We start from the raw sequence: 22,202 nt of genomic DNA on the forward strand, positions 1-22,202 counted from the left end.
AAGAAAGAATAGTGTTCGATTATAATGCAAGGGGACCATGATATAGGCAATTTCACCATCAATAACAGTGATGTCTTACCGAAAAATACTTCAGAGTTAAATCACAAAGTTATGAGGAGAGTGATCATTTTTCTTCCGGACCACTCAAAATCACATGGTATTATTGCTTACAGCATGCGATTCCTAAGGAGGAATTAAACAGGAAAAATACTAAACTTGAAACTCAGCACTCATCCACGTTTTCTTAAAACGTGACGATGAAAATTGTGACAATTCACTTGCAGCTGTATTTATGTCAAATAATGTCAAATCATCTAAAGATTTTTGACCAGCAACTACTATAGCTGCAAGTGAATTTTCACTTTAAGAAAAATCATGAATTAGAGGACCCAAATTCTAAGGTAAATTCTTTGGTCTTCTTCGTTACTCCCCTACCAAACCTAACAGTTCGAACGCTCCGGGGATGGGGATCCGTCATTTCAGAATTCGGACGCATGGCAGCGGTGACATCCACGAAGGCATTGAGTATGAACTTGTGCGACTTCTTCTCGTTTAGCCTAAGGTAAGAAAGTAATAGCTCCTCCATGAACTCCCAATCAATTACCTTTCCATGGCTTTTGAACCTCGCTTCCACCACGTCCTGCATGGAGCGCCGAAAATCCTCGTACGGGCTCGAACTGCTTCTCAGCAGAGCGATGCAATTCTCAGGGAGCTTCTCATTCTCATGATGATTCTCATCATTCGAGGATGAATCGGTGTTCGTTACAGTTGAGTTTGAGCTCGATCCTGCATAGTGATGATCATCACCACTTCGTGTTAAACCATCGTCCAGGAACAGTGATCCCGACAAACCAGTTTTCACGAAGAATCTGTTCGATCCACCGAGGTCGCGTGGTGTTTCCGCCAACCTCAATGAATCGAACATCGGTATTAGTTTTGCACCTTGATCGTGTTGGATCTGTCCCGATGAGTCTACTCTTTTGTTGCTGGTGTTGTAGTCTTCGTTTTCTTCACCTTCTCTGAAATACAGAGACTTGAAATTCTCGTAGAGGAAGCGATCAACGTCGGCTAGGGTGGCCGCATCGTCTTTGTGGTTGTTGCTGTTGTTGCCGCCGCGACCACCACCGTGAGAATCATCAAAGGCAAAAGAAGGTGTCCTTGGGTGCTTGCAGGCTGCGATGATCCAGTTTTTGGAGGAGAAAAATGAAAACGAGTTAAACGGTTTCTGTGACTGGTTTTGTGATGAATGGCGAGGGCTTTTAACCTTGGCAAGGTAGTCTTGAAGGGTTTTCTGAACCTTCTTCGGCATCTTGCTTCTTTCTTTTCTTTTGTTATTGTATTGTATATTGTAGTTATGAGAATGTGGATGAATGAAGTGGTGCAAGGGAAAGTGTGTGTGTGGTTATAAATAAAAGAACACTAATGAATGGGCATAGAAAGAATATGCAATAATCCTTGATTATGATAATTCTTCAGGAAAAATATAATCATGTTTGACAAACTTGGGTTATGTCTCATTTATTTATAAGTGTGTTTTGTTAGGGAAGAATTTGGTAGAAAGCATGAGCTTGGCTGAGGATCATGCCTCTCGGCCGAATCCTATTGAAAAAGGTAAAGTATAATTTGGTTCAATGGATGTGAATTCGTTGACTACTGTATTATATTTTGTCAATTTTATAGTATTTATTATTTGCCGTTTAGTTTTTTTTTTAACTTCTTTTTTATAATAAATTTTAAATATTTAAAAGTTATTTATTTTTATATTTTAAAAATAAATATTAATTTTTAATTTTTTAATAAATTAAATACTAATTCTTAGACATAGTAATATTCAGATAATTAATGGAGATATATTATTGAAAATTCATGAATTACTTTTGCGGCGCTAGGAGGTCGAGTTTAAAGTTGTTTCGAGGCAAATTGAGTGGCTGACAAATTAGTTAAAGAGGAATTAAAATAAAATGTTAGTAATACTTTGTAGTTTCGGTAAAGTGAAGAGCTGGTAGAGTTATTACGCGGCGGTTTGTAAAGTAAAAAGCTGGTAGAATTACTACGCTTTAACGGCGGTTTGAAAATGTAACGGTTATCTTTTGAATTACGCGAGTTTTCTTTAATTTCTTTTAGACAATAGGAAAAAATTGATTAACTTTTTTTTATTTCTTATTTTAAGATGTAATACTATGTTCTCATTAAATACTATAATTGACCAATTGAAAATATACTTTTTGTAAAATAAATTATAATTATCTTATCTACCTATCTCTTTTTTTTTCTATTTCTCTCTATCATTCTCACTCTATATATAATTTATTAAATATTTATATATTATTATCTAATTCAATAAGCAAATGTCTCACATGATATTTTCTTATTAAAATTGAGAGGAAATATTTCTCTTCAAATTTAATAAACCCCCTTTCTAAATTATCTCATCTATCTCTCTTCCTTTTTTTTATTTCTCTTTACCCTTTCCACACTAGGGGTGTGCATAGGTCGGGTAAAACCGGGTTTGATATGACACAGATCCAACCCGAAATATATACAGGGCCTATTTATTAGACTTGAATCCGGCCCTAGACCCAATGAAACCTATACACTTTCGGGCCACGATTATACCGGGTAAAAACCGGGCCGTTAACATTACATTACCTTGATACATTCTTATAGGCTAGCATGTGAAAATATCCAAATTTTCAAGACTCCAACCATTATTTGACATGGTAAAATTCACTTAGAAAAATATAACAAGAACCAATTCTTCTCTAAAATTAAAGCATAACCATAATCAATACTAATATTGTCTAATAACACCAAATATTTAAATCAATATAAATAACACAATATTATGCATTAGCCTAAAATCTTATACATTTTAAACATAAAATATTAACTTATAGTCTTATAATAACTAATAACACAAAATATTAAGGTTTACAATACTTAAATTCCACATAAGAATAGCCATCATCCATCATTAATAACACAAAATATTAATTGTGTATGATAACCGGATCACCGGGCCGACTTTGGGTGACCCGAGCCATGGCCCGGACCCGACCCAAAAAATAACGGGTCTATTTTTGAGACCCTTACCCGGCCCTAGACCCGGTGAAATCACACCAAAATAGCCCCTAAAATGTTCGGGACCGGGCCGGGTCTTCGGGCCGGACCAGACCATGCACACCCCTATCCCACACTATATATAATGTATAATTTGTATTAGTAATGTAAGAAATTAAAAATGTGTCATCCGATATTTTTTTATTATAATTAAAAACAATTTTATTTTCAAAATTAACAAACTCTCTCTTTGAGTCTTCATCTTTAACTTTTTATCTCTTTTCTCTCATTCTCTATTTTTTTATCTTTTTGTTCAATAAAAAAATAAAGTTAACAACATAATATAATTCAAATAAAAAATATTAATATTATTATTATATACATATTTTTTAAGTTTTTTATTTAATTTTAAATTTTTATTGTTTAAATACTAACTTTTAGACATAGTAACACTGAGGTGATTAGTGAAGATATATTATTGAAAATTTATGAGCTTCTTACAACATTTACATAATTCACTTTTCTATAGACATAATTGAATCTAACCACAAATAGTGGGTATAATATTAAAATCGAACACATCCAAGTGAGACCTAATTGAGAATGAATACATTCAAGTGAGAATAATTGAAAAATATAATCTGATTTGTTAGTATAATTGATAGTAAGATAACATTGACTCACTTTTATAAACATTAAGGATACAAATAAGACGATTTAAACGTTAGGGACACAAATAGGACTGTTGAGAACAAAAACGATACTTTACTCTAAAATGTTAGCAATACTTTGTGATCTCAGTAAAATAAAAAGCTGGTAGAGTTGCTACCCCTTAATTGCGGTTTAAAGATGTAATTGTTGTCTTTTGAATTTCGCGAGTTTTCTTTAATTCCTTTTAGACAAAAGCAAAAAAAAAAAGTGATTGACTTTCTTTTATTTCTTATTTTAAGATGTAATACTACTTACTCATTAAATACTATAATTGATCAATTGAAAATACACTTTTTCTAAAATATATTATAATTCTCTCATCTACCTTTCTCTTTTTTTTTTTTCTATTTCTCTCTACCCTTCTCACTCTATATATAATTTATTTATTATATATTTATATATTATTATCTAATTTAATAAGCAAATATCTCACATGACATTCTCTTATTAAAATTGAGAGAAAATATTTCGCTCCAAATTTAATAAACTCCCTTCCTAAATTCTCTTATCTATCTTGCTTTTTTTTATTTCTCTTTATCCTTCCCACTCTATATATAATTTATATTAGTAGTGTAAGAAATTAAAATGTGTCATCCGATATTTTTTTATTATAATTAAAATAATTTTTTTCTTTCAAAATTAACAAACTTCTTCTCTAAATCTTCATCTTTATCTTTCTCTCTTTTCTCTTATTTTCTATTTTTTTTATCTTTTTGTTCTACAAAAAGTAAATTAACAAAATAATATAATCAAATAAAAAATATTATTATATACATATTTTTTAAATTTTTTATTTAATTTTAAATTTTTCATAGTAATACTCAGGTGATTAGTGAAAATATATTATTGAAAATTTATGAGCTGCTTATGAGGCGTTGGGAGGTTGAGTTCAAAGTTTTTTCGAGAGAGGCAAACTGAGTGGCTGACAAATTGATCAAAGAGAAATTAAAATAAAATGTTAGCAATACTTTGTGATTTCAGTAAAATAAAAAGCTGGTAAAGTTGCTATCCTTTAATTGCGGTTTGAAGATGTAATTGTTGTCTTTTAAATTTTGCGACTTTTTTTTAATTCCTTTTTAGAGTACAACAAAAAAGTGATTGACTTTATTTTATTTCTTATTCTAAGATGTAATACTATTTTTTCATTAAATACTATAATTGACCAATTGAAAATATATTTTTTGTAAAATATATTATAATTCTCTTATTTACTTCTCTCATTTTTTTCTATTTTTCTCTACCTTTCTCACTCTATATATAATTTATTATATATTTATATATTATTATCTAATTTAATAAGCAAATGTCTCACATGACATCCTCTTATTAAAATTGAGAGAAAATACTTTTCTCCAAATTTATCTAAATTCTCTTATCTATATCTCTCCTTTTTTTTATTTCTGTTTACCCTTCCCACTCTATATATAATTTATAATTTATATTAGTAATGTGAGAAATTAAAATGTGTCATCTGATATTTTTTTATTATAATTAAAATAAATTTTTTGTTTCAAAATTAACAAACTCTTCCTCTGAATCTTCATCTTTATTTTTCTTTCTCTTTACTCTCATTTTCTATTTTTTTTATCTTTTTATTTTACGAAAAATAAAGTTAACAAAAATAATATAATTTAAATAAAATATTATTATTATTATTATTATTATTATTATTATTATTATTATTATTATTATTATTATATACATTTTTTTTAATTTTTTTATTTAATTTTAAAATTTTACTGTTTAAATACTAACTTTTAGACATAGTAACATTAAGATAATTTAATGAGGATTTGTTATTGAAAATTTATGAGCTGCTTCTGTGGTGCTGGAGGTCGAGTTCAAAGTTGCTTGGAGAGAGGCAAAATGAGTGACTGACAAATTAGTCAAAGAGAAATTAAAATAAAATGCTAGTAATACTTTGTGGTCTCAGCAAAGTAAAAAGCTGGTAGAGTTGCTATCTCTTAATTGCAGTTTGAAGATGTAATTATTGTCTTTTGAATTTCGTAATTTTTTTTAATTTCTTTTAAATAACAAAAAAAAGTGATTGACTTTTTGTTATTTTTTATTTTAAGATGTAATATTATTTTTTCATTAAATACTATAATTGACTAATAAAAAATACATTTTTTATAAAATATTAAAAGACTATTTAATAGTAGTTTACAAAATATTTTTGCAGAATATTATCATTTGAGATAATTTTTTAATATTACAAAATGTACTAAAAAATCGTGTAACGTATTCCCTATGTGTAATAAAAAAAATGACACTTATTTAACACTGAAACATTATCTACACCCCTGCAACATTCATCTACTTGCAACTATATCAAATTACTCCATTTCCACTCAAATAACCCAAAACTTTTCTATATCTAAATTTTTCACCTCAAACAAATTAAATTCATTATTTTTTCTTTTTTTTTTTTTCTTTTCCCCGAATCCTAAGTTGTCCCTCATCAACGGCTTGAGTAAAGTCAGTATGACGTCAAATATATGTTTTTAGAAACCAACTTCAACTGGATAAAAGATACTGTAAAAAACTTGTGAGTAATTATTAATGGTCAATTCAATTAGTACTATAATATCGTTTCATCTCTGACATTTGCGTATGAAATATTTCATGTTATTTGTAACCAAAATGGGGTCTAGGAAATTCAATTCATTCTAGTTTAATTTAAAAATAGCTGAATAACAATTTCAATCCATCACTTTTTTTCAAAAAAAAATAAATAAATAAAAAGAAAACAATATCTCTCATGATCGTTAGTAATATTCTCTTTCCAGCAGGTGTAGGCAATAACTTTGTCTCCTGTCAAAGAAAATTTTCAATAAAAGCCAGTGCCTTTTTCCTCCCCTTTTCCAAGAAGAAATTGAGTCAATTCTTGCATCTTAGTCAAAAAAAAATTAATGTTATTGATATTCTACATCTTAATTATTTTTAATACTAATAAGTTAATAAATTAAATAATACACTCTTTTTATTTGAAAATATTACCTCAAAACAAGAAAATCCATCTATTAAGAAGAATACTAAATTAACTTGATAATTCATATTTATAAAAACTATAAAAGGAATTGTCCTTATATAAATAAATATAGTACAAAATTATTGATTATATAATTATCACGAATTATCCTTCACAGTAGAATAAGACCAATAAATTAAAATCAAGAGAGTATACCTAATATGTACGTGTGTTTCAAAGACATTTTAATGATGTATGAAATAAATATTGTATATTTTTAGAACATATTTAATACGTGTGTTAAAAATATTTATGATTACATTCAATATTATATTATTTTATGTAACTCATAAACTATGAACTTTTTTTTTAATATTAGGTCTTCAGTGTTATTTGTTACCAAAATGAGTCTAAAAGCGTATTTAACACCTTTATATATGAGACGACCACAATATTTAAAAAATTGAGCCCATAAACTATACTTCTTTTTTTCCTAATGATTATGGATTTTAAGTATTCCTTGAAGGATTGGTGGATATATAAGAATTGCGGATTTTTTTGGTTATCAATAGTATTTCTTAATCCAAAAATTACTGCATGCATAAAGTAGGATTCAAACATCAAACGATAAGTGAAGTAACCACTCTACTAACTCAAATTGATTTTAAAGATAACGAATTTTAGAAGTCAAAGTTTAGGAATTATAATCTTGCATTTATGTTTATGTTGACCAACGACCACACAGCTTCTAAAATACTTAATGTAGATTTTTCTTTTTCTCTTATGAGACTTTTGTTGAAAAGTATTTAATAATTTTATTAACATTTATTTTTTTATATCTAATTTTTATTTTCGTTTTAATTTAACAGAGTTTAGCTAACCTTAGAGACTTAAATTTTTTTATTTTAAAAAAATGGATTAATAATCTTAATATGTACCTATTCTTACTATACATGCTTGCTAAATCAAAGTATTAGAATTTACTAACATTTTGGTCTTTATGTTCACAACCATAGGGTCAGAAGCAATGATAATTCCGGTGAAGCTGCCAACTACTACCTAGTAGAACAAGTGTGCCAATAATGACAATGTTTTTCAGCTACATTTATGATCTTCTTATGTATTATTCTGGCACTTAATTGTATATGCGGCTGCAATTTGAGTGTGTCGCATAGATGCATATATAGCAAAGAAATATAGGATCATAGTATTGATGATTTTGATTTGAATTTGATCTCGTAATAGATAGGGTTAAGTATGATTTTAGTCTTTAAAGTATAAGTGAAAATTTTTTTTCGTCTCTAATTTTTTTTTGACATAAAATGTCCTTAAGGTTTAAAATCATTATTTTTATTTAAATTTTAAAATATATAAAAAAAAAAAGAAAAGGAGAGTATTTCTACTCCAACGAAAAAAAAAGAGAAGAAGAAAAAGAAGCCGTCTAAATCTATTTCTGCCTCTGTTTTCGCTGTCAAAAATTTAAAACCAAGTTAAATTTTAGAGACGATTTTAAAACTAAGTTAAACTTTAGAAACTATTTTGTATGCAAACAAAAAAATAGGAACAAAAAAAATTTTTGGCCTATAGGTAGCGTTTGTTTTAAGGTACTGGGACAGCGACAAGGAGACTGAGATTCATCAGTATCATATTTGTTGGTTCAAAAACTAGTACTAAAATTTTTGTCTCTCTGTCCCAAAATTTCAATACCTCCAAAAAGTAGGGACACAAGGAATTGAAATTTTTAGAGATGGAGACTGAAACTTTAATAAACTTTTATACTTAAAATACCCTCATTTCAATTAATTAATTTTAATTTTACCCTTTCTACAAATTAAGTTAGAACTTCATTCTTGTTTTAATTTTTGTCTCCCACTTTGCATCAAACAGAATACTGAGATTTATTTCAGTCTCTATCTCTAAATATCTCTCTCTCAGTACTAATCTTTTATTCTTTGTCTTTCTATCAAACACTACTTTAAGAATCAAAATCGTACTAAACCCTAATAGATATTTGTGGTTACTGTCTCTAATTCAGAGTCTCTAACTTTATTTCTAATTGATGGGTATAATGTACTATTAGCATTTATATGGCCAACTTGGTCCAAAATATGATACCAATTAATGATAATAATTAATAAAATCAAAAGGATATAAATATTAAATAAAATTCCATGAGCTCTATGAGACCCTTCATTGATAGTGATAGCTCTATGTGGTAACCGAATCCAAAGTAGAGATTAGGATGCAAGAAAAATGCTCCTATATCTCCTATATATGCTATCTATATTCTACTTGATTTTTTTATATTCTGTTTGTCTTTAGAATAATTTTTTCTTTTTTTCTAACATTACGTTATATATACGTATAGGTTGTGATGGTCTAATGGAATATTTAATTAACACTTCAACCAAAATATAAAATGCTTCTTCACCACTTTATATCCTTTTTTGGCTTCTCATTAATTGGTTATTGCAAGAAGCCAAGAAAAAAAAAATCACTAGTCCATTCACATAAAGTGCTTTTTCTAGATAGCAAGATCTAGTGATTCTGATTAAAGATAAACAAGTACAGGACCATCAAATCAGTTCTACTTTAATTTGTGCAATGCATGATAAGCAAGCTTATTTTAATTAAGTTTGTAATCATTTTGTTCAATAAAACAATTCAATCTCAGGTTAATTATGAACTTTTGAGTTTTGAGCGTTCTCTTGAATGGTATTTTAGATGAAGTTTGATGCTTCTTAATTTAAATATGGAAGTAAAGGAAGTGTTGGACTCGCGCATAGGGAGGAGAGGTGTTTCACCTCGTTGTGAGATCAGAGCAGAACTTGGACTCTACGAGTTGTGTCCCTCAAAACGTAAAAAAAAATCACCTAGAACAAGAAAAACGGAAGGTCCGAATTCCACGTTTCAGATTTCAAATTCTATCAGCTGCAAATCGGACCATACGATTTGTGAAGCAAAATTTCATGACAAAAGAACTCGTATGGTCCGAGTTGTTCTTCCTTTGACTCAGAAAAAGCTATTCCACATTTTTGTCTTGTACGCCATAACTCCATATCTTGGCAGATCACATCCAAGCCTTCCATATCCATAAATTTGAGCCGAAGTTTGATAAGAAAAAAGATGATAAACAAATTAAGAGAGATTAATTTTCATGCAACAACATCATAATTCACTTGAACGATAAATAGAACTAAATAATAACAATAAAGAGAAAAAAACACAACTACTATAATACTCTGCTGCTCTTAAACTTGTTATTATCTACATCATCCACCATTTGAGCATTATTATTCTTGAAAAAAATCTTGGAGGGAAGTGCTGCAAATCGAGATGAAAAAGAGCGAGAAATGCAATCTGGGTCGGTGGAATAACCATCATCAAAGTTGTGTGAGTAGGAGCTGGGATCATATTGGAAATGAACCACCGTTGAAGAACTCATCAGAAACCTCCTCTTTTCCCTCTTGATCTTCCTCCACAATGTTCTTAGGCTTGCCCTTTTCTTCTTTTTCTTCTTTTGTGTTGTCATCAATGCACTACCACAAACAATGAGAGTGTAGCAATTCTCAAGTTTCATGGTTTTTGGGGGAATGTATTAATTAACCTTAACACAACCTACTTATATATACATATTTATTTTATTTTAATTGGAAAAGATGCATATAAAGACAAAGAATGTGGACTTATTGCATATAAAGAACTCTTGCAATATTAAAAAACTCTTTGGATGTGTCAGAATGCTGAAATTGTTGTTTTATGACTTTCTGATATTTTGGCGTAAAATATGTAGTTAGTAGTTACACTCACATGGGGCATGCTTTTTGTGCACTACGTTACATAGGACTATTGTCTATTGTTTCAAAACAAAACAGCAATGGGAAAGTTGAAAGTTCTATTCAATTGTTTGGATTCGAGGGTCCAAATATTAAGACAATATTCCAGGAAATAAGCAACAAGTTGAGGATGTTTTCTTGGGGTGCGCATGTTCTTTCTTTTGGTTCAGTGAGGAGAAGGATAATTAGAAGTGTTGGATGGAGCCTAAACAGGCTTATTATTTTAATTAATTTGGCATCTTATTTGTCTCTTGATAGATACTTTTAGTTGTTATTAATTATGCAAAAAGTGCTTAAATATCTTGCTAATTGAAATTATTCATTCAAGTGTTGCTTTAGTAAGGTTTTATATTATTTTCGTTTTTGTTGGACATAGTAAGGCTTTATATTTAATTCATACAAATTAAAAGCATTATTAAAAAAAAAAATAGCTAACATGTGTTTCAAAGACATAGTTGAAGTTATTAATTAAAAAAAATTATTATAAAAATATATAAAATTTAGTTTTCAATATAAATACTATATATTTATTAAAATAAAATATTTAAATTTTTTTATTAATAGTAATCTTAATTTGTATCTTTAAGATACATGTTACCTAAATCTTACAAAAAAAAAAATAAATTGGGTCGATAAAAACGGGCTGTTCTTAGCTCGATGTATAAACCAAATTTGGATTCTTTGTACATTAATCCACTATCTTGGGCCATTTTGGGCCATGATTACATTGGGCCTGGTCATAATCTCAATGTAAAGCGCCTATTTTTTCGTAAAAGAAATTGCAACTTCTGACGGCAAAGAGAAAAGAAAAATCAAAATTGAATAAAAGGATAGATTAAAAGTGGAGATAAGTATTTGGGCTTAGGCCCCGTTTTCTCACGAAAAAAAAAAAGTGGAGATAAGTAACTTGTAGACCTGTAAATACCAAAAAGCCAAAAAAAAAAAAAAAAACTTGTAGTTGTGACTTGTGATCATAATTTAGTAATTTACACGAATGAACCTTTGCAGAATGTTACTGTAATAATGAATAAAGATCACAATAGAGATTAGAATTCTAATACATTGCACCTACCATTACCAAAACCCCTTTGATTATATTTATATAATTATATGTACACACATAAAAGATTGAACTAACATCTTCCACTTTATAGTTTCTTCCCAATGTGCCCCTGCATCACTGTAGTGATATCACAAACAAACATATTCACTCAGTATAATAATAATAATACTAACAATCCCTTGCCATATTAAGCTTAATTAGTTAATTAATTAGTAATTACCTCATGGAGACAATGTTGGTGAATAATTGTCTGGTTTACTGTACTCACCAATACTTCACATGATAGTTTTGCCTGTTCAAACAAGTCAAATAGAAACTTCAAATAAAAAAAAAAAAAAATTCTAGCTAAGCTGATTAATCAATGTAATTAAACTCTTAAACTTAATCATTGGCATGAATTAGAAAAAATAGGAACCTGAATGGGGAAGTGAAAGAAGGCAAGGCCCATTTGACCGTTGACCTGAGAAACCGTAAAGAAGGGAATTGCACCCTTTGCAAGGTCTTCTAGAAACAGCATCATCTCAGGCACCACCGCGATTCCCGCGAATTCCACGTCAGCGTCCACGTAGGACGATCCCCTGGCACTCACGTGACCGTGCTCCGATATCACGTGCCCCAGCCTCCTCCCTCTGTAAGACACCGCCACGTCAACCCCTCCGAAATCGAGGGAGTACACGCCGGCGTTGTGCACTCTCACGGTGAGGAGCATGGAGATGTCTACGGTGATATGCGGCAAGGGATGCACCTTGATCCGCTTCAGCTTCAGCCCTACGATCTTCAGTGCCGGATCCGACGGCCACAACACGTAGGTGGTGGTCAGGAAGAGAAGGAAACCCACCGTGCATGTCACGTGCCACCGCCGGAGATAAGCCACGGGGTTTTGATTATGATCGTGACGTGGCTTTCGGAGCAGGTAGGTGTAGAAGCTTGATTTTGAGTTTGAGTTTCCCATGGGCTTCTTTAAGAACTTGAACATTGTTGTGTGTTTTATCTGTTATTGCTTGTAGCTTAGGTGTTTGTGGTAATGCCTGTGCCTGAAGTATCAAAGTATGAACATCTGTAAAGATGGAAATTATTGGTAGGTGCTTAATTAATTGAGGATTTGAGATTTTTTGTTGTTGTTTGGTGTGGGAAATTGTAGTGGAGCTTCTCATTTTGTTTGCTTGTGAATTCGATTTAATGTGTCCTTCTCTTTGTTGTTTGCTTATGATTATGATTCCTCTCAAATCATCAACATTGCTTTTACTTCAAGTACAAGCTGAATTGGATTTGATGTTTCAAAATATTTTATGTATAAACCAAAATTCTTTTGATATTAGTATAGGAAAGGCATCCTCTAAATTGAGGAAATTGAGAAAGTGATAAAGTCAGGGTTAATCACTATTGAATTTATAATTTTTATCATATGTGAGTCTCATTATCTTAATTTTAAGGGTGATTAAATACTTACTTTCGAATTTTACCAACTTTCTCACTTTACAAGAGTTTAATCCATTGTTTTCTCTTTGACGGTTAATCCATTGTTATATAGTGGGTTATGGTTAAATCTGGCAATATGAGTTAGCTTCCATTTTTATTTATTTGAACTGGTTTTTTTTTTGGGTGGGGGGAGGGGTTATGGAGTATGTTTTCTCTTCAATACTAATTATTGAGACATGTCTATATATAGCTGCATGATTGTAGTTTTTAGGTCCCACAATATCCAGTTTAAGAAATCTTTTTAATGGAAAATGGAAAATAACACCATGAACGACTAATAATTGAATATGAAACCCGTCTTGACGTTGTGTATTACATTCAACTAACTAACAGTCAACTCTAAACAAATCAAACTACCAGTCTCTAGTCTTGTTCTTTGTTAAGTTCCACATGAATCATTTTAGTTAGCAGTTTCCTTGATCTAGAATACTATTTCTTCATAAGTTTCTCTTTCTTTTGTTGTAAACTTCAAAACAAATAATATTTTCAACCTATCAGTATGGCAAGGCCTGGAAATAAGATCATTCAAGCCAAGCTGGTGGGTATGTCTCACCTTATTGTTAAATTTTGTTTGTCATTTTCTTTTCTGATATCATTCATTTCATTGAATCTATGGTTGCCCCGACACTTTCTTGTTCCTAAGCTTTAAGTGATTATTTTTAATTGCTTATACGATTTGTACAAAATACTATTACCTATTTTATTATCCATACACCATCAAATATTCTTTCACGCTTGGTTCCCCCCACAAAAAAAAATCTTACACGCCAATCACACGAATGAAGGAATAATTAATATGAAGAGATTGTTAATACATGAGAAACAGAATAAGATCAATATTGCAAGATCAATAGACCAATAAGATTTGTTTATTATATAATTTGAACAAAATGTTCAGTTAGACAGAAAGATTTGATAGAAGCAACATTTGCTCTATCAAATTTCCAATTGTTTGGTTAACTTTAATGTAATACCGATGTTTAATAATTCCAGTCTTAATGATTTATGGAATACATAATACATGTCCCCTGTGTAGGTACTTCTTGGAGATATGGGAGCTGGAAAGACCAGTTTAGCACTAAGATTTGTAAAAGGCCAATTCTTTCTTAACCAGGTTATGTTACTTCCATTCGATTTCATTAATAAAAAATTGTTCTATTTTCTTATCAGTGTGGTCCACATTAAACACAGCAGTTTTATAAAACCTTAGAGTCAATGTATATGTTACATGCAGGAACCAACCATTGGAGCTGCATTCTTCACTCAAATATTGTCATTATCCGAAGCAACAGTGAAGTTCGACATATGGGATACAGCAGGACAGGAACGGTATCATAGTCTGGCTCCTATGTACTACCGTGGTGCAGCAGCTGCAATTGTTGTTTATGATATCTCAAACATTGTAAGCAAATCATGAATTGAAACCATTCAGAAGTTAAATTCTTGCGATGAAAGTTGTAGTATGGCAAGAATTGGAAGTTTAAACCATATAACTCTCTTTTACTGCAACATTGTTTGAACTTTGAATTCTGATGTCAAAATGATGATAAAGAACTTAAGAAGTTAGGCCATATAGTTGTTGTCAGGGGCAGAACGCATTTGCATAATGATCTTATCTTCTATTTCAGGATTCATTTGTTCGAGCCAAAAAATGGGTTCAGGAGTTGCAGAGACATGGTAACTCCTCAAGTCACATGGAATAACAAATTTCTAGTTCCTTAATGCTGTCTCACTATGGTAAAACTGTAACCTTGTAGGAAGTCAGAAGTTGGTGATGGCATTAGTGGCAAACAAATCTGACTTGGAGCCGAAGAGAGAGGTTGAAACTGAGGTATTGCTAAGATCCATCTTCCTCTCTCTAATTATGCCTTTGTGACTTTTCCTTTTTCTTTTTTTTTTTTTTTTGAGATGATTTAGTTATGTCCAGGAAGGAGAGCAATATGCTCAAGAGAATGGAATGTTCTACATGGAAACATCTGCTAAGACTGCAGAGAACATCAATGAGCTTTTCTATGAAATAGGTATGCATGTGCTGGAAGTCTTGAATGGAGTAAAATTGAATTGAAAATTTTATGGATACAAGATTCAAATTCCAATTTTAATACAACTTATCCATAAACTTTCATCACTGAGCAAGGTGCGTGTTTAAAAAAATAAAGCAGCTGAATTGTATTAATTGTTTGTCATGTATGATAAATGCAGCTAAGAGACTTGCAAGAGCTTTTCCACCGAAGCCTACAGGAATGAAGTTGAACAGCGAAGTACAAGAACGAGGGAGAAAATTCTTTTGTTGCTCAACATGATATGCCACTGTGCATTCGAATCAAGAAACAGAGTAACGAATGGTTTCAAGGTGTATTTAGTTTCCTCTCTATGTAAACAATTTCATATGTAATGATAAACTCAGATTAATCATCCGTAAGCTTATGGCCTGTTCTTATATTTACTACTACGTTTCAACCTCCCTATTTCTCAGTTGTATGAACATTCAATTACAGCTTACTTTAAATATTCAACATTCATCCCGAATCAAGAGAACATTATATAACAACCAATAAACATATACTTTACCCAAATAAATAAATAAAAAAGAGGAAAAAAACACAAACCAACCCTCATGATATGCTCTGGCCTAAGCTGTGCGATATTGACCTTAATTCACTGTACATTTTGGAACACTCAAGGGAAAAATCTTGCATAGCCCTAAAGAGCTCTGGCATACGATTCGTGAGACTTGCCAAGGTCTTTTGCCTCACTTGGTGGCATTGAGTTGCATAGGCTTCTTCCTCTTCTTCCAGCCTCTTCTTAATTTGTTCAACCAAGAACTGCTTCTCTGCAACAAGTTCGTCCGGGCCATGACTACCTTCTGCATTTTCAGGATCAAATTCATCTGGTATTTTCTTTTGCATATACTTGTTATGCCAATCTTCGAATTGCCGTGTTTTCCGGGCAAGCTCCTTTCTTGTATCCTCACATTTTCTCTTCAAACCCATCTCGTCTTGTTGCATGTTATAAATAGTATCCATCACAGCAGCAAAGTTGCCTATAGCTGTCTTGGCAAGCTCATCAGGAAGCCTCTCTAATCGCTCCTGCCATGCATGGAGAAGCCCTTGAATGGGTGGACTCCTAATTCTTGGGGGAGAAGAAACCTTTTCCTTCAAACTGCTCTCGATAGGGATAAGATTTAATTTTAACCAATTGTTTAAGGCCTTTATGTATTTCTTTTGATTGTCAACTAGCATCTCAAAATGTGAATGCCACTGATGCGCGACAACCAACAATTGGCCTGTTCGGTCATGATGGTGTTCACTTGTGTCCTTAGGAGACTGGAAAATGTCCAAGGATTTCAGCGACATCATAAAGCTTGATTGCTTCTCATGGCGACCTAGCATGACTTTCCACATAATGGCCATCCTACAGTCCATAAAAAAAGCGAATATCAGCAGAGAAGTTTGTGTGTATGGGATGTATTTCAGCATTCTCTACATAGCTGGTTGGATTATGAACACGAAACTAAAGCAGAGATGAGAGTTGATTCAAGGATGTCAATAGTGATGACTACTATTCTAAGATGTGGAAAAGAAAGAAAGAAACTGAAAGCACTTTTTCAAGGTTAAAAAGCTAGCAATTGATGACTACTATTCTACATAACTCACCCATCAACAAGCTCAACAAGCTTTGGATACAATTGCTCATCACGTAAACGGTTAATCTCTGAGACTGTAGAATCCAAGGACTGCATATCTACAATGTATCTTGTATGCAAATGACTGACTGCTGCTTTTGCTTTCTCCAATGCATCAGAGTTGGTAGCTCTTTTCTTTAGCTTGTTTAGTGAAGCGACCTTCTTTTGGTACTCGAATTTCATAAGTTCACCAGCCTATAAAATAATCCAGCAGAAATTTCAGAAAAGCACCAAAAGATATACATGTCTCCTTATTTACCCGAGAACCATGCAACGAGCAAAAGATAAACTGGACTGGTAAAAAAAGGATAAGCAGATAAAATATCATTCTTAAAATATATTTACATTTACATGGATACTGGATATACTTGCAGCTGTTTGAGTTTGAGTTTGTGAAAGAAATTCTTAAATTTTGGATAGGAGAATAAATAAAGTAAATCTCCTACAAGTATAAGTCACAAAATTTGGGTTAAGTGAAATTACCTTTACTTCATCATAAAGTTTCTTTTCCCATGCTAGCAACTTGTCCAATACAGCAGCATGGGTATCTTGCTCATCTGAGTCAGAATCATCCTTCCCATCATCCGCATTAGGCATTCCTTTAAAGGATCTATTCCATGTAATAACTCGCATGACCTTTTCAGAGTGATTAATGTGCCCTGCACAAGAAAAACGAAAATATGATTCAATAACCCAAAAAGAATCTAGGATGCAGTTTCACTGCTAAATAAGCAATCATCAAATATTGGGCTTCATAACAACGTATCCTATTGGCATCAATTGAGCTTAAAGCTACAAGTTCAAAGTTCATCACTTCAACAAATTACTCAACATGCCATGTGGAATCCTCGACCTTGAAGCAATGGATACCTACCTTTATTATCAGCAAAATTGGAGTGATAATGGAGCCGAGTGGCCTCAAGCATCTTTGTAACCTCATGAGCACTCTCGGAAGCTTTGAGGAACTCTTCATCAAGTTCAGCAAATATCTGCAGAAGATTGATCCTCTTTCCCTCTGTGGAAACAGGCATCTGCTTAGCCATAAATCCTTTCTGCACTGGAGTCTCCATCATCACTTCCTCTGGTGGAGGCACTGGCTCAGGCTCGGGTTCATGCTCTTCAATTACCGCAGGAAGCTCCTCCTCCTCCTCATCTCTCTCATTCCTGAGAACTTCTTCTGCAACAGCCTCCACCTTACTTTGCTTCTCCTCGAACAGCTTCCTTTGAATATCCTCCTCCTTCTCCAAGTGGTGATGCCCTTCTTCATCCTCATTCAAGGTAGTCCCTGCAATGTTCTCCATGGATGGAAAGAAGTACTCCCAAGCAGCACTCTGTTGTTGTGGCTGTGACATGGTATGATGATGAATCACATGGTCCCTCTCAGTTGTTGCCTCTCGCTGTTGGTGATGTTGTTTCAATGGAGGTGGCACGGGAGGAGGAGCCTCTTCTTCCTCCTCCACTCTTCTACTATTCGCCGCACCACCACTACTTCCTCCCCTTTTGCTTCTTCTTCTCCTCAAAGACCCTTCATTCTCCAAATCCTTACATTGAATATGAAGATAATCAAGAACAATGATGATATATTCTATGAACACAACAGTTTTATATATAAGATTGGTACAAAGTACAATGCAATGATCAAAACATAACAGAAAACTAACTGGTAACTAACAATTGTAATTAGCTAACTGATAAATAATGTATTTGATGTGTGATAATACCTTGTCTTCCTCGTCCTCCTCCATGATGGGCTTGGGCTTGGGCTTGGGCTCGGGCTTGGGGATCTTCATCTCCGGCATGCTGACAGCGCGCTGCAGGGGAGGGGCGTCGGAGAAGCTGGGAGGGGGCGGCGGTGGGAGGTTCTCAAAGGGCTGCGGCGGCGGGCCTACCGGGAGGGAGGAGGTTCCGGGAGCGGCACCGCCGGCGTGGGGGAGGTCGGTGAGGTGGGGATTCTGGACCTCGCCGTGGGCAAAGTCGCTGAGGGCGGCGCCGGCGTTCTTGAGGGAGGTGGCGTAGGAGGAGTGTGCGGCGGCGAAGGCGTTGCGGGTGGAGACGGCATCCTTCATGAAGTGCTTGCGGTCTTTGCAGCGTGCCACCGCCTCCTCGTTCTCGATCTTGGATTGGTTGCAACCCATCTTCCTCAATTATCCAAAGCTCGGTCCTTTACTTGCTTCGGATCATGAAGGATCCAGAAGAACAATTGGCCTCACCCAGAGAAAGTTGCTTTTTGAAAAAAACTGAAACTTGGGAAAAGGGAATTTTGGAGAAGGAAGAAAATGTGAGTTGGTGAGAGAGTATGAGAATGAATAATTGAGTTTGAGTGAGTGTGATGAGCTGGAGAGAGTAGATAGCTGAGTGTAGAGACAAGAAATCAAAGTCAATTAAGATTTGGCGGAGAAATAAACTTACTCATTACTCATTCCTAGTCTTTTTGTTTTGTTGAAGTATATACAATATACATTGACTATAGAGTAGTAATGTATGGGAGTGATATGGAAACTAGGGGAGTAGTGCTGACTGAATACTTGGGATTAGGGGATACGAATTCCTGATTACTCGTTAATTAATTAATTAATTAATCGGAATTCACACAATGACCTTGTAAAATGGGATTTACATCTCACACCTTAACTATAGATTAAAACGATCAATTTCAAAGTTTTTTACTACTACTAATTATACTTGTTTTAGTTTTTAACATCTATTACATAAATATGGGAGGTGCAGTCTATTATTCACGTTGTTTAAATTTTTCGTAGTCTACCTAATAGAATTGTAAATATATGGCTACAGTTACTTTCTTTCCTTAAAATCTTGTTTCTTCTTTATTCTAATAAATTCTCCTTTGTTTCTTTGTAAAATCTAAGAATTATGCTAACGCTATGCTTCACAGATACTAATATTGAGCAAAATACAACTACTTTTGAGAAAAGCGATTCTACTTTCTACGTGGTTGGTGATTGATTATCACAAATTCGGAATCATGATGGAAACTTACCTTACATGCCTATGGCAAATTGGCCTTTTTTAAACCATTTCTTTAATTGGTTAAAACTCAACGACCGATTAAGATTATGGCATCGTTGTCACTAGCTGTCAGACTTGATACTTTTCATGCATCACTCACTGTTTTAACTTAGTAAATTCATACCAATCCAAAAGATGAATTGGATGATGTTAATCGTTAAGATACATAAACAACAATGGTAAGAGATTACAGAATGGATCTGGAATTTTCAGTAGAGGTGAGTATTATATTAATGGGAGTTAGAATTAGTGGATCAGTTACATGAAATTTTAAGCTATTACATGATAAGTAAGATAGAGTTGTTTGGAAGTTTGACAAGAAAGATATTTTTTCAACTAACTCTTTTGTACAGGTAATGCAGTCAGAGTCTCTCCTGGAGGAAGTCACCAGCTACAGTTTCACCAGAACCATTTGAAAAGGTTTGGTACCACTATGAGTGGAGTTATTCATTTGGTTTACTTTGGTAGGGAGAGTGAATACCAAAAAAAGATTGCATAGACTGGAAATTATTGGACATGGTGATAACATATGCGTTATGTGTAAAAAAGATGTTGAATATATACATCACTTGTTCCTGTGGTGTGAGTTTGCTTGGCAGGTGTGGTGTCGATGGTTATCTGACTTTGGGAGATTGTGGTCTATTCCGAGCTCACTAAAGGATCATTTTGAGAGTTGGACAGGTGTTGCTAGCAGGAAAGGAGACCGCAACAAGTGGCTCATAGGTTTTTTTTCAGTGATTTGGAACATTTGGCTAGAGAGGAACCGGCGGTTGTTCAATAACACGGAAAGAGGTACAGATGAGGTGTTCCATATGTCTGTAATCTGTTATAGAGAATGGTGTAGTTTGGATCCCTTCTGTTGTTGATGGCAATACCAGAGATAACATTAGGGACAGTTTTCTGTTCTTTATCTTTTCAGGTTCCTTGTTTGTTATTTTCTTTTCCACTCCACGATCTGTGTTGAACTCCCTTGTAACTGAGGCTTCATGTTTAGGTCCGCAATATTTGATCTGCCAAATCTCAACTTCATGTCCTCTTTCATACTCTCTAACATATTGTGGAATTTGAGACATGTCCTCTTTCATACGTTTAGGTAAGATGAAAATGTATGCAAAGAATGCCAATTGTTTTATGGACTTGTTTGTATTTGTCAGCAAACAAATGGTGGATATGGCTTATCGTTGGGGTTGGAGCAGCATTTGCAAATTGCAATAACACGTTTTATCCTCTGCTTATGTTGTGTCTCAAGGAGAAAAGATAAATCACAAGGTAGTTTCAACTTCCAAGTTCCGACATAATTAATAATTTAAAACATAGTATTATCAATTACTGTGATTCTCTAATTACATGTTATTATCATTCTTTTCATATCAATAATAGTGGATGGAAAATTGGACAAAAAGATATCATTTACTGAATCCAATGGAGTGGTTCCAAACAAAACAGAAAACATCAAAGTAGAAGAAAGGAGAAGTAATGAGGTGAAAGTATTCAGTTTTGAAAGCAACATTGCAGCCTCAAACAATTTCTCATCCATTAATAAGGTGGGAGAGGGTGATTTTGGTCCTGTTTATAAGGTATGTTGGGAGTCCTAACACAATTGTACTTATTAATGTGTGTTCCATGCATATTTACATCAACTCATTTCTGTTTTGTTGTGTGTACAAGATTGTGCAGTAGACAAACCAACTATGGAAGATGTTTTTTGTTTCCTCTCTAATGAAGTCTTTTTTTTTTTAAACATTTTATATCAAATCATGAAGTATTGTTAATTTGATCGATTCTTGAGAGTGAAAATATAGAAAAAGTCATAAGAGTAACAAAAGGTAAAGAGAGATGGAATTCAATAAAAGCCATATAAAAAACTATATTTGAACTAACTAAAGGTCTAAAGCTGATCCTATTTATCCGATCTCGATCTCGATCTCGTTCGGCCACTCCCTGGACGCAGTGGGAGGCAGCCAGCTAAGAACATTGAATAGATTACCGCACAGAAAGCCATCACAGCACAAGCAATGACTTCAAAGGGATGAGCGACTGGTTCAGTCGTAGCAACTACTGCGTGAGAAGCAGCTGCTAATCGCACACCGGTACACGTTGCATATATGGCATGCAACAAGGATATAACAGGAATAATGTATGTGATATAATCTAACAAACGCTGCTTGGGAACAATCGTTCTATGTTCGAATTCATCATGAGGAACCACATGGAAACTGGAAATCATCAAGGCACTGGCAAAGAAGTTCATAATTGAGTAGCCGGTTAGTTTGGCAGTGAAAGAGACTGTTGGTGGTTCAAGTGCGGCCACAGCAATCAGAGTGGCAAAGGAAATTGAAACGAAGAATGAGAAACTAGCTCTCGCAATCA

General features: G+C 33.2%; 4 protein-coding genes across 5 annotated transcripts; 1 reads left to right on the forward strand and 3 right to left on the reverse strand.

Annotated features, from left to right (window-relative positions):
- Nucleotides 1-43: 43 nt before the first annotated feature.
- Nucleotides 44-1,492, reverse strand: OFP14 (ovate family protein 14). Its single transcript, XM_016313721.3, has one exon. The coding sequence runs from the start codon at nt 1,307-1,309 to the stop codon at nt 374-376; it is 936 nt and encodes a 311-aa protein (XP_016169207.1). The 5' UTR covers nt 1,310-1,492; the 3' UTR covers nt 44-373.
- An 8,660-nt stretch (nt 1,493-10,152) lies between these two features.
- LOC107610314 (uncharacterized) lies at nt 10,153-12,350 on the reverse strand. Its single transcript, XM_016312377.1, has 3 exons — nt 12,057-12,350; nt 11,862-11,933; nt 10,153-10,281 (listed from the first exon to the last, which is right to left on the reverse strand). The coding sequence occupies exons 1-3, from the start codon at nt 12,348-12,350 to the stop codon at nt 10,153-10,155; spliced, it is 495 nt and encodes a 164-aa protein (XP_016167863.1).
- LOC107613053 (ras-related protein RHN1) lies at nt 11,949-15,573 on the forward strand. Of its 2 annotated transcripts, none has more exons than XM_016314889.3 (7): nt 11,949-12,554; nt 14,157-14,234; nt 14,355-14,522; nt 14,749-14,797; nt 14,878-14,951; nt 15,048-15,141; nt 15,323-15,573. In XM_016314889.3, exons 1-7 carry the CDS (start codon nt 12,369-12,371, stop codon nt 15,421-15,423), a joined length of 750 nt encoding a protein of 249 aa, XP_016170375.1. In that variant the 5' UTR covers nt 11,949-12,368; the 3' UTR covers nt 15,424-15,573. The 2 variants fall into 2 exon arrangements, with proteins under 2 accessions (XP_016170375.1, XP_016170377.2); XM_016314891.3 differs by lacking the exon at nt 11,949-12,554 and adding an exon at nt 13,501-13,658.
- Nucleotides 15,529-19,273, reverse strand: LOC107613052 (protein ALTERED PHOSPHATE STARVATION RESPONSE 1). The gene is made up of 5 exons (XM_088496324.1): nt 18,527-19,273; nt 17,680-18,346; nt 17,289-17,464; nt 16,777-17,000; nt 15,529-16,534 (listed from the first exon to the last, which is right to left on the reverse strand). The coding sequence occupies exons 1-5, from the start codon at nt 18,938-18,940 to the stop codon at nt 15,736-15,738; spliced, it is 2,280 nt and encodes a 759-aa protein (XP_088352450.1). The 5' UTR covers nt 18,941-19,273; the 3' UTR covers nt 15,529-15,735.
- Between the last annotated feature and the right edge of the window lie 2,929 nt (nt 19,274-22,202).

Source organism: Arachis ipaensis, chromosome B8 (genome assembly GCF_059453495.1).
Source record: "Arachis ipaensis isolate K30076 ecotype BB chromosome B8, ASM5945349v1, whole genome shotgun sequence".
Classification (NCBI taxonomy): Eukaryota; Viridiplantae; Streptophyta; class Magnoliopsida; order Fabales; family Fabaceae; genus Arachis; species Arachis ipaensis.

Coding starts and splice junctions, on each gene's coding strand:
- OFP14 (XM_016313721.3), bottom strand. CDS start 1,309: ATGCCGAAGAAGGTTCAGAAAACCCTTCAAGACTACCTTGCCAAGGTT.
- LOC107613053 (XM_016314889.3), top strand. CDS start 12,369: ATGCGGCAAGGGATGCACCTTGATCCGCTTCAGCTTCAGCCCTACGAT. Junction 14,523..14,748: donor TTTATGATATCTCAAACATT/GTAAGCAAATCA, acceptor CTTCTATTTCAG/GATTCATTTGTTCGAGCCAA. Junction 15,142..15,322: donor TGAGCTTTTCTATGAAATAG/GTATGCATGTGC, acceptor TGATAAATGCAG/CTAAGAGACTTGCAAGAGCT.
- LOC107613052 (XM_088496324.1), bottom strand. CDS start 18,940: ATGGGTTGCAACCAATCCAAGATCGAGAACGAGGAGGCGGTGGCACGC. Junction 17,465..17,679: donor CAATTTTGCTGATAATAAAG/GTAGGTATCCAT, acceptor TTTCTTGTGCAG/GGCACATTAATCACTCTGAA. Junction 17,001..17,288: donor AACTTTATGATGAAGTAAAG/GTAATTTCACTT, acceptor ATTATTTTATAG/GCTGGTGAACTTATGAAATT.
- LOC107610314 (XM_016312377.1), bottom strand. CDS start 12,350: ATGCTCCTCACCGTGAGAGTGCACAACGCCGGCGTGTACTCCCTCGAT. Junction 11,934..12,056: donor TCTTTCACTTCCCCATTCAG/GTTCCTATTTTT, acceptor TTGTTTGAACAG/GCAAAACTATCATGTGAAGT. Junction 10,282..11,861: donor ACCAACATTGTCTCCATGAG/GTAATTACTAAT, acceptor TGTTTGTGGTAG/TGCATTGATGACAACACAAA.